Source organism: Anolis carolinensis, chromosome 5 (assembly GCF_035594765.1).
Source record: "Anolis carolinensis isolate JA03-04 chromosome 5, rAnoCar3.1.pri, whole genome shotgun sequence".
Classification (NCBI taxonomy): domain Eukaryota; kingdom Metazoa; phylum Chordata; class Lepidosauria; order Squamata; family Dactyloidae; genus Anolis; species Anolis carolinensis.
In genome coordinates, this window is record NC_085845.1 from 95,816,923 (window position 1) to 95,828,989 (window position 12,067).

General features: G+C 40.2%; 1 protein-coding gene across 1 annotated transcript in view; it reads right to left on the minus strand.

Annotated features, from left to right (window-relative positions):
* Nucleotides 1–12,067, minus strand: part of ttll12 (tubulin tyrosine ligase like 12) — a 32,977-nt gene that overhangs the window by 19,504 nt on the left and 1,406 nt on the right. The window contains exons 2-3 of the mRNA XM_003221438.4: nucleotides 4,001–4,176; nucleotides 2,974–3,172 (exon numbers count right to left, since the gene is read on the minus strand). Coding sequence (XP_003221486.1) covers nucleotides 2,974–3,172; nucleotides 4,001–4,176 — 375 coding nt within the window. The remainder of the gene's footprint in view (nucleotides 1–2,973; nucleotides 3,173–4,000; nucleotides 4,177–12,067) is intronic.

Sequence of the window (12,067 nt, forward strand, 5' to 3'; positions counted from 1 at the left end):
AGTGCTGAACAGCTCTCACAGTTAGGAAGTTCTTCCTGATGTTCAGGTGGAATCTCCTTTCCTGCAGTTTGAAGCCATTGTTCCGCGTCCTAGTCTCCAGGGCAGCAGAAATAAGCTTGCTCCCTCCTCCCTATGACTTCCCCTCACATATTTATACATGGCTATCATGTCCCCGCTCAGCCTTCTCTTCTGCAGGCTAAACATGCCCAGCTCTTTAAGCCGCTCCTCATAGAGCTTGTTCTCCAGACTCATGATAATTCTAGTTGCCCTCCTCTTGACACTTTCCAGCTTGTCAACATCTCCCTTCAATTGCGGTGCCCAGAATTGGACACAGTATTCCAGGTGTGGTCTGACCAAGGCAGAATAGAGGGGTAGCATAAATTACCTGGATCTAGACACTATACTCCTATTTATGCAGACCAAAATCCCATTGGCTTTTTTTGCCACCGCATCATTGTAGGCTCATGTTTAACTTGTTGTCCACGAGGACTCAAAGATCTTTTTCACACATACTGCTGTCGAACCAAGCATCCCCCATTCTGTATCTTTGCATTTCATTTTTTTCTGCCTAAGTGGAGTACCTTGCATTACTCCCTAGTGAACTTCATTTTGTTAGTTTCAGCCCATCTCTCTAATCTGTTAAGATTGTTTTGGATTCTGCTCTGTCTTCTGGAGTATTAGCTATCCCTCCCAGTTTGGTGTCTGCAAACTTGATGATCATGCCTTCTAGCCCTTCATCTAAGTCATTAATAAAGATGTTAAACAGAACTGGGCCCAGGATGGAAATCTGCGATACTCCACTTGTCACTTCTTTCCAGGATGAAGAAGATGCCTTGGTGAGCACCCTTTGGGTTTGTTCACTTAGCCAATTACAGATCCACCTAACTGTAGTTTTGCCTAGCCCACATTTGACTAGCTTGTTTGCCAGAAGGTCATGGCGGACTTTGTCGAAGGCCTTACTGAAATCCAGATACGCTACATCCACGGCATTCCCCACATCTACCCAGTTCGTAACTCTATCGAAAAAAGAGATCAGATTAGTCTGGAATGATTTGTTTTTAATAAATCCGTGTTGACTATCAGCGATGACTGCATTCGTTTCTAAGTGTTTGCAGACCATTTCCTTAACAATATTTTCCAGAATCTTGTCTGGTATCGACATGAGGCTGACTGGAAGGTAATTGTTTGGGTCGTTCTTTTTTCCCTTCTTGAAGATAGGGACCACATTTGCTTTCCTCCAATCTGCTGGGACTTCTTCCGTTCTCTGAGAACTCTCAAATATGGTTGCCAGTGACTTTGAAATAACTTCCGCTACTTCCTTCAATACTCTTGCATGTAGTTTATCCGGCCCTGGGAACTTGAAATCGTTTAGAGCGGCCAGGTGTTCCTAGATGACTTGTTTCCCTATTTGGGGTTGGATTTCTCCTAATCCTTCACCCACTCCATATTGCTAAGGTTGAGGCTGGCTTTCTTTTTGTGAGAAGACTGAGGCAAAGAAGGCATTAAGTAGTTCTTCCTTCTCCCTATTCCCTGTCAGCATTACTCCATCTTCTCGCAGAGGCCCTATCGCCTCCTTTTTCTTCCTTTTTCTACTGATGTAAGCAAAGAAGCCCTTTTTATTATTTTTAATGTCTCTGGCAATCTGAGCTCGTTTTGCGCTTTAAACTTACGAACCTTCTCCCTACAGGAGTTGGCTATTTGTTTGAATTCTTTGGTGATTTTCCCCCTTCTTGTGCTTGTCTCTTTTGAGTCTTAGCCCAGTTAAAAGTTCTTTGGACATCCATTCTGGCTTCTTTGCACTTGTCTTATTTTTTTCTTTGTTGGTACTGCTTGCATTTGCACCTTGAGTATTTCACTTTTGGAATACTCACATCCATCCTTAACTCCCTTGTCTTTATTATTGGCATGCATGGAACGCCGCTCAGTATTTCCTTCATTTTTTGGAAGTCAGCTCCCCTAAAGTCCAAAATGCGGGTTTGACTTGTCTTAGTTTTGATCTTCCTATGTATTGCACACTGCAGGAGCACATGGTTGCTTGCCCCTAAAGATCCAACCACTTCGACTACACTGATCATGTCCTCCGCGTTTGTTAGGATGAGATCGAGAGTAGCCGATCCCCTTGTTGCCTCTTCTACCTTCTGGACCATAAAACTGTCTGCAAGGCAAGCAAGGAATTTGTTGGGCTTCCTACTTTTGGCCGAGTTTGTTTTCCAGCTGTTATCAGGATAGCTGAAATCGCCCATGACTACTATATCCCTTCTTTGTGCGTGTTTGGTCAACTGCTGACCGAAGGCTTCATCGAGTTCTTCACCCTGCCACGGCGGTCTGTAGTAGACACACACAATGAGATCTTTTTGAGTCCCGGTTCCCTTGATTCTTATCTAGATGCTTTCAAGATGCCTTTCTCCTTCCCACTAGATTACAGTCTCTCTCTGAATTTCCCCCCAACATAAAGCACTTGCTTTTAAAAGTATTTCAGGGGTATTTCAATTATTATTCAGAAAATCTGCATGGAATGGCATTTCCCAAATTCATTCTAGACAAGGTTCATCAAATTGCACTGGAAGTTAAATACAGAATCCTTTGGGAACTGAAATGTCTCTGTGCTTTGTTAAGACAATGTAATGTTCATTTTTTTTAAGATAAAAAAGAATATGTGTGCTGTATATGTATGCATCTGCTCAATACTACTACATTCCTTCAAAATTCAAATGCCTATATTATAAGGAGCATGCATTCTGTCTGAATTTTTCCTTGTTCTTCTTAGCATAAGCATGTGCTGCTGAAATATGACAGCTCACAAAAAATGAATGGAACTAAACTTTTGGAAGATGTATTTCCACAGAATTCCCACAGGAACCTCATCTTATGAGACTGCTTCACTACCTTACAGTTTGAAATGCTGTCAAAATATTATTTCATTGTCTCTACTAAGATCAGCAACAATTTAGAGCATTCCTCTTATGGACGTACCCCAGAGGAGAGCTGGTAGGTTTGGTTGTATTTCCACATTTCTTCCAACACTTGCTCAACAGCTCTTTCATCCGGTGCTTCCCCATGGAATTCTATTCCCATCAAGTTGGCCATTCTGTGAAGCAAGCCAGGGACTGCCAGCAGCTGCTGGTGGGCATGTCTCACACGGTAGGTCCAGGCATGGTCAATCAGAAAAATGCTTTGAAGACAAAGTGTTGCCATATAAGAGCAGGATGCACCACACATACTGTACATTAGAGTGTTTATTTGGGCTTTGATTAACAAGGAATTAATCTATTCAATAGAGAATAGTGATACAATACAAGTACCCAAGAAGGAAGCATTCCAAAACCACCGTTACCACCCATCATCCTTGGAAATCTGAAACTGTGGATAATAGCAAATCCTATATTTTGACTATACTTGGGCCAGAAGCATACCACAGAACAGCACTGGAGGATTCAGAGGAATTCACAAACACTTCTGGAGGGAATATCAGTAAGCCAAGCCATGGATTTTGAGTTCACTAGGGGGAACATACTGTAATATCATATATTACTTCCCTCATCTCACAATTGTAAAAGTTGCTTGCGATGTCTAACTTTAATTCCTTTATTCACTGTCTTACCAAATCACATTGCTTCTTCTTCTACAAGAAATATACCTCTCCATTTGCTCCCTTGGGTAACCTCTGATTCATGTCTTGGTTACATCTCACAATGACTACCACAATATTTTCCTCTCTTGAATGCCATTGCATCAATTTGGACTCTTCACCTCTTGCCAGCAAAACCATTCATGTCTTTTGACATATAATACTCCAAACTGCATTAAAACTGTCCTTACGACCTACAAATCCCTTCTTAAAACTCATTTATTAGAAATTTTTGAAATAATTCTAACAGTCTGTGTTAGGAGCTTGGGGGAGAGATTGTATTTTCTATTGTCTCCTCTAGGGCTGGGATCTTTCCTTCTATAATTTGTAAAACACCATAATATTCAAATCCGTTTTAGTATAATAACTTACCTATCAGGATTTGCTTCTTGAAGTCCATTTTCATTGGTAACTATTACCTTGTAACAAAGTTCATTGCTGGGATTTAATTTCTTTTTCCATTCTTCCTGTATTTCTTCATCGCCTTCTGTTTCCTCCTCTGCCTCTTCCACCTGCATTATTCCAAAATACTCACCAGCATCGAACACCTGAAATCAAAACCAAAACATACCTTGGGACTCAAAACTACAAAACCTGAGATTGAAAAACTTTTAAAACTAATACTAATGTTAAAATTTCCCAACACACAATTCCATTTCTTACAATGAAATTGTGAAATCCAGAGATGCCATAGGATGGCTGTTTCTGCTGCCTCATGCTTCTTTAACCTTTTCACCATTATAGAACGCATACCTGCCTGGGACATACTGAATTGGGAAGGAACATTCCTTGAAAGTAAACATGCGGTTGATGCATGAGAGTCAAAATGGGAGTCATAAGCAGGATCCCATCAGCCTGTTCTTCGTATCCTGGTTCTAGGCACCTTGTGTTCCCTTAGCAAGATCGCTGCCCTCAGGCATGGCAGAACAGCACTACTCAACATGTTGATCCACAGCCTGTGCCAGTCTATGAGTCATGGGCTGCCAATCTATGCCAGGAGTTGTTGAGAATACAACAATACCAGTTTAGTTTACTTTTGTACATGGAATGAGGTGGTGGTGATGGTGTAAAACCGTAAGTTTGTCCTTTTGCCTCAGGCAGCAACATTTCTTTGACTAATCCTATAGGACAGAAAATGATTATCTAAAAACAATGTATATTTGAAGTCTTGTGATAATATAAATATCATGACTTTTAGATTAAGATGCACTAACATGAAATCAAATATTTCTGATTCTAATTCCAATATTGATCACAATACTTTAAAAAATCTAGGTTTTTTTTTATCTGCAGCAATAGTTTCCCAGCAACCGCCCGATCTGCTAACCAACAACAGATGTTTAAAAGCACCATCTCTATATTACACAAAGGCGCCAGACATGGAACAATGAAAACCAGAAAGAGCAGCCAACATTGTCTGGAAAAACAAACTCAGCTGCCATGGAAACTTTTTAAAAAATCTGGGCATATTAAACAATCTAGACTCTATCATCTTTCAGTGTTTGTCAAGAAATCTGGGGCAGGTGTGCTTTCAGATGAAAAAGGAAATATGACAACTCAGGAGCTGGTTTAACAGTGCTCCCAGCCCCAAGGATTGCTATACCTTTTTTCTATTTCATGTTATACCTTTCTTGTATCTGGCCATATACTTTCAAAAACTTACAGATCTTGGAAACTCAAGGGGCTTTGGCACATAGAATTTATGCAAAATATATGCTGTACACCAAGCTGTTGGGACAATATTATTTTTGATGGTCCACATATAAAACTAGAGTATTCTGTTCCGAAGAGTGACATTCCCTCCTTAGAAGATATATGTTAGGAACGCTCCAAAGAAACTGATTTTTTTTAAACTTTGGGTGGCTAACTGGCTTGTGTGCTTTATAGAAAGAGTCAAGACAAATGATACGCATTTACATGGTATCAACGAATAGTTTTTTGTTTAAATAAAAGTTTCTACTTAACGGTTTTTCAATTTTTGAATTTTCTTTTTTAAAAGGTATGCATGATATTTGATCTTTGGATAACTTCTTCATTGTTCATTTTAAATAACAATAACATATCCCTCATGTTTAACAGTGCGAATGAATGAATGAATGCTCTTATCCGTGGAGGTGAAAAACCAATTTTGGGTCACAGTTGTTGGGGGAAAAATCCTGTCCTGGGCCTAAAATGGCTCAGAGAGGGCAAGAATTATGGCAAAGAGATATGAAAGCCCGGAGAGAAAAAACCCACAAAAATTGGGGGATTTTTTTTTTCATCAAACAACCCCCACCCCCCAAGTTGTTGTTTCTTCTTCTTTTTTGGAAAACTGGGGTGGGGAATGATCATGGAATTTTTGTTTAATTTTTTCTTTAAAGAGCATTTTAGTACCAACTGTACCAACACAAGGTTTTAAGGTATTTACTTTTTTTTCCTTATCAGGAGCGATGTTTTAGCATCCTAAAGGGAGGCTTCTCCCACGTCCCCGCAGGGTGAGCTGGAGCTGGTAGAAGGAGCTCATCTGAGCTCTCCCTGGATTTGAACCGGCAATCTTCAGGTCAGCAATCCAACCTTAAAGTCAGCAGTCCTGCCGGTACAAGAGTTTAACCCACTGTGCCACCGGGGACTCCTTTTAACGTATTTACTGCCTCAAAGGTATTTCGAAAAATTAAGAGGAATGACTTTGAATTTAAACCTAATCCAAACTGAGAAATTTCCAAGAGAAGGCACCTGTTTCACAGTATAACATTTTATAAGTGTTATCAGAAACCTCATTAGGCACAGCCTAGCATGTGTATGGCAGTCCTCTGCTAGAGAATAGGAAAGGGAATACTAGGCTTAATTATCAACATAATGGGATTACAAAAGCTTTTACCTACATTAAGTAACTACTTTTTAAATTCTAATTTGATTTTTCTATAAGACTGTAAGCATTCACAAACGTTAAGTGAATCTTTACCAGTAGGCTTATATGCCTCTAATACAAAGAATACCAGGTTTTATCCTGATGAATAAATAAAATATAGGCTGACAGAAATAGTAGTTAATGAGTAGAGTAGAAGAAAAAGGCGGGTCCTCTTGAAATCTATTAAACATAAAACCAGGACCACAATCCTTAAAATAAAACGTGTTGGCCACAACCTGCCATGTGTGTTTGCATACTTGGAAGGCATCTGTCAACTTTATAATAACCTCATTAGTTCCACAGTGTTTCCTTAGGCAAGCATTCAGAAATGGTTCTGACAATTCCTTTTTCTGAAAAAGAGCCTACAGCCCCATGTAGGCTCAGTATCTCTTATTAGAAATGCTTGGAACAAGAAGTTTTGGATGTTTTTTAAAAGATTTTAGAACATTTGCATCTACATAATGTGCTAACCTAGACAAGAGACAAGACACAAGCCTAGACAGGAAATGCCTTTCCTACATATCCACCTTACAAACATAGCCTGAATGTAATTCCATACACAATATTTGTAATAATTTTGTGCATGAAATAAAGTGTGTGCACACTGAAGTATCAGAAAAACAAAGGTGTCATGATATCAGCCACCCATGTGAACAACTTCAGATGTCAAAGTTGTGGAATTCCAGAATTCTGGAGGTTTAATCAACATCAACTGCATGCACCTGGGTCACCATAATCAGCAATAGTAAGTTCAGTATGTCTGCCATGAGTCTTCTAGAACTGCTAATATCAAAAGAAGACATTTTTAAAAGAAATCTCTGGTCACTAAAAATATTTATTTTTATTTATTTCAATTGTTTATACTCCGCCCTTCTCACCTGAGGGGACTCAGGGTGGCTTACAAGTGGCAATTGATGCCGTTACACCGTTATAGAATGAACGAAAACATTAAAACAGTTAAAACAGTATAAAATACAATATACAAAGTTTAAAACAATGCAAAGTGCTTATGCCATTCATCCACCAGAAGTGCAGAAATATTGCATCATTTTCTTCACTTAGGACATGCCCAGATGGCTGCACAGTAGAGGGCAGCACAGTTTGAATAACCAGAAGTTGATCACTACTGATTTCCTGGGGAGAACTTTTTTCTGTTTTGTAGTTCGTTGCCTCTATAACCCAGTTCCTATTCCCTGGTGAACCCCATCCAAGTACTAACCAGGCCTGATCCTGCTTAACATCCACAAGGAGAGTAGACCTGGTGCCTTCAAGCTATACAAACTTATTTAAACCAAAAAGGCCAATGAACACCAGGTGCTGTTTGGCTTCAAGTGTAGAAGAGAGCATTCCTTTTGTATCTTTAAGCGTGGTGGCCTTTTTCAACGTTTCAGAAGGTGATGAGGAACTGGATTTTTTGAAATCATCTGGAAGTTTGGCCTTTTCTGTAACGTAGTGTCCTTTGTTGAAAATGTGGGAGGGGAAGTTGTGGGAGGAGCTAAACCACCCATCCCAGTAAGGAAGAGTTCCACAGCCATTACCTTTTCCTCACAGGACAAAGGCACCAGATCCATTACCGTCAGAGGGAAAGAGAGAGAGAAAGAAAGAGCGAATGAGAGACAGGAGGGAGAAAGACAACCACCATCGCTGTCAGAGAGGGAGGTAGGGAGAGAAAGAGCAAGAGAGAAGAGGGGGGAATAGTCCTGCTGCTTCAAAGCCTGGCTGCAATAATGCTACCAAGCAAGTATCCAGAACTTTGGGATTCAGAAGCTGGATTTCATTTCGCCCACATCTGTGGCAGGCATCCTCAGAGGCAAGTGAAATTGTTGCAATTGTCACATCAAGATAAAATTCCTTGGAAATAAGACTCAGCGAGTTCAATTAAACTCTAAACTCTTTCAGGGCTGTCTAGCCATGCTCCAGAAGCATTATCTCATTATTATCAGAGGAAAGAGGGAATTGTTGCAACTGGTCACCTTGATTCGCATCGAATAGCCTTGTATCAAAGCTTGGCTGCAATTATGCTATGATGCAAGTATCCCCCAGTAATTTGTTTGTACAGTGTTCCCCTGCTACTTTGCAGTTCGCTTTTCGCGGACTCACTATTTCACAGTTTTTCAGATGCTTCTGGGACAAGGCCATACAGCCCTCCCTCCCAGACACAAAAGGGCCCTGGCTGAGGTGCACGGCCTGTCCTGTACACCTCAGCCGCCCGCAGGCAGTACAAGTGGGCCCAGCCTGCACCTCATTGCCTCAAAGAACCACCACAAAAGAGGGCCTGGCTCTGAGGGCCCGCACCAGCTGGGTGGCGGGCCTCTTTCCTCCCCCCGCCCCGGGTGGATCCCCGAGGGCCCCATTCGGGACGGCGTCACCGTGCATGGTGTTGTCCCCACTGCCGCCGCCAACACTCTGTGAGCACGTGCCCTGCCTCCAAGTTCTTGCACAAAGTCTTCTGCAGCTTGATGGCTACGGCTTCAGGAATACAGTACTGTACTTTAAAAGAGGGAGGGAGGGAGGCTATATTAAAATTCCAAATTCCAAATTCTATATTAAAATAAACATCCCTACTTCGTGGATTTTCACTTATCGCGGGTGGTCCTAGAACGGAACACTCGCGATAAGTGAGGGAAAACTGTATATGGTTTTGAAAGTATTATACAGTGCATAATACTTTCTTCCCAGAGCACATACAACTAAGTTGCAGAGTTTTCTGCCTTCTGCATGCCAGAAATAACACTGAAATACCCAATTCCTCTTGTTCCTTCCTTCCTTCCTTCCTCCCCCCTTCCTTTTAGGCAGCATCCCAAAGGGACAAACTGAGTATGCTCAGAAACATCTCAACTCTCATGTTAATACAGAGCAAGACTGAGATTTCAAGGAAAGGAAGATTTCTTCCAACAAATAATGTGGGGGGAAGGATGGTGGGCAGGCCTCAGATCTGTAATGTGCTGAGAAATTTACTCAAAGAATGCGGAGAACATACTAAGTTGCATGGAAGTGTGGTGAAGGTAAGGAATTCATCCGTTTAATAAAAAAAATGGAACTCTACTGAGCAAAACATTTTCATCCATTTCATTGCCTTAATGTGATGAAGTCCCTGATGAGTATGCAACCAATATTCTCAAAACAAAATACATACATATTACATAATAAAAGCCATCTAGGAAATAAAAAGCTATCTCAAAGAAGTGTTTTAACTTGTCTCTGAAGGTTAGCCTTTTCATCAGCTGGATTAACCTTTCAGGGTGGTATGCAGCTCTCTGGTGGTAGATCAGGTTCCAACCTGCAGCACCATTCAAAAATCTGCCACAACGGTGGAAGCTGCATAATTCAAGTGGAGTGCAAATGCACAACAAGAACAGGTTTGTATTAGAAAGTAGTTTGATTATTCAGAAAGGTTACAGCACTCATTTAAAATTAATTTAAAACATTCTACTCTGCTCCTATTCAGCTATATTAGTGACAACTCCATGTCCACCCACGTAACTCTGTGGTAATCCCCTTCCTTGTAGCCCCAAGCTGGAGAGCTGGCCTGGGGTCTGTTCAGTGTTAATCCAAGGACTATTAAAGATTGATGATCTTTTGAGGTGCAGCACCTGAAGCCAAGTAATGGTTTGGATGCCATCCTTGTTACAGGATGTGCATATATCACTCTGTGAATATACTTGCATGAGGAGTAAGAGCTACTGAAGGGAATCTATATTCCACCAATGAAGCAACAGCGTGAGGATGTGAGAATTGCCCTACTTTTTTGCAGCACACTACATTGCCTTCTCATACTGACTGCCTTCTTATTAGAGGCCTTCTCTGCTGGGGCACCCTGGATGCAGAATGCCTTCCCTTCAGAGGCCTGATTGGTACCATCATTGGATTTAATGCCAGGAGCAGCAGGTCCCTTAAGGTGATACTGGCACTTCCTAATTTCTGCCCTTAGCTTATATGACATCAACTTATACATGTGTATAGACAGCAGTTGTATAGTTTAATATATTTTAAACTTATTTATTATACAATGCTTTTGACATGAAATAAAATAAATATATTTTAGACAAGTTTACACTTTATATTTCAAATAAAGGCTATATTATAATAAAATAAATTCATTTACAAAGAGCAAACATTTAGCCTTCAAAATTGTCAGGTGAATTAACTAGAGGTTTAAATGTGTCCGCTTCCAAATACAGGGTATATGTTTTTCAACTAAATTCTTAAAAAAAAAAAATCCAAACAAACCAGTGAGTCATTCCACATGTTCCTGCATGATGCTAGAGCTTGCTTTACTCCTCCAGCTTCTAAATTCATAGTAAATAAATGGATGTGTAACAACTTAAAAAGTGCCTTGTCTTTATTCTTTTCTCTTCGCCCACTTTATTTGGATGGTGAACTTTTCTTACAAGGCATGGTTGGTTCCACACTCTGCAACACTACTGCTTTCTGTTGAGCTACACATTCCCTTTCTAGTATTGTCTTAATATCTTTCTGATTTTCACTGTCTTTAACATAAGAAGTTGGATTTGTGTACTAAATATTTTGGCTTGAACACTGAAACAAGTTCAATAGCATTCTGTCCAGGTTCACAGGGTATGTATGTGTACTTCTCATTTGTAACCAATGCATACTTTCTCATTTAGAAACACCATTTTAATGATGCGCAGAGGTCAACAATATTATCCACAAACAGTGTAAATTGATAGTATTGATAGTATCAATATTATCTATATTATTGATTCCTTAAGCACAATGAATTGAATTGAGATCGCACAATGGTACTGTGCTTTCAACAGTAAAGTGAGTTTGGTATAGAAATTAGACATTACACTGATGACTGGAAAGCTATTTTAACTTGTATAGTGTATACTCATGTACTATATAAGCCTAGAATTTTTAGTTAAAAAATCAACACAAAATTGCTATTGACCTCAGCATTGGGAAGAGCTTTCTCAACGTAGGAGCTGGTCAGCAGTGGAACTCTCTGCCTCAGCGTGTGGTGAAAGCTCCTTCTTGGAAACTTTTAAACGGAGGCTGGATAGCCATCTGTCAGTGATACTTTGATTGTGCTTTCCTGAATGGCAGGGGATTGGACTAGATGACCCATGTGGTCTCCTTCAACTCTTATGAGTCTATGGCTGTGTGGAAGGTCCCTGGGTTGTATGAGTCCGTGCTGCCAGATAATCAGAGATAAACAGAAAACCTGGGATCAGATCCTGAGATATAGGGCCTTTCTGGAAGAGGCCTTTCTCTCTGAGATATAGGGCCTTTCTGGAAGAGTATCAATCACCCTATCAAACAGGACTTTAAATGCTCATTAGAACTATAATTTATAATGCTGGATACACTGATCATAAGAATTGTCTGGTTTTAAAAGATATATATATATATACACACACACACACACACATATATACACATACATGCACTGTTTTAGAGGGCTAAGTCTTTTAAACTGCTTATTTATCATTACACTATTGTACTATATTTTATTAATTGATATGTGATTGTCTGTGTTATATCATTTACTGTATTCATTGTAAGCCAGCTCAAGTCCCTTTGGGGAG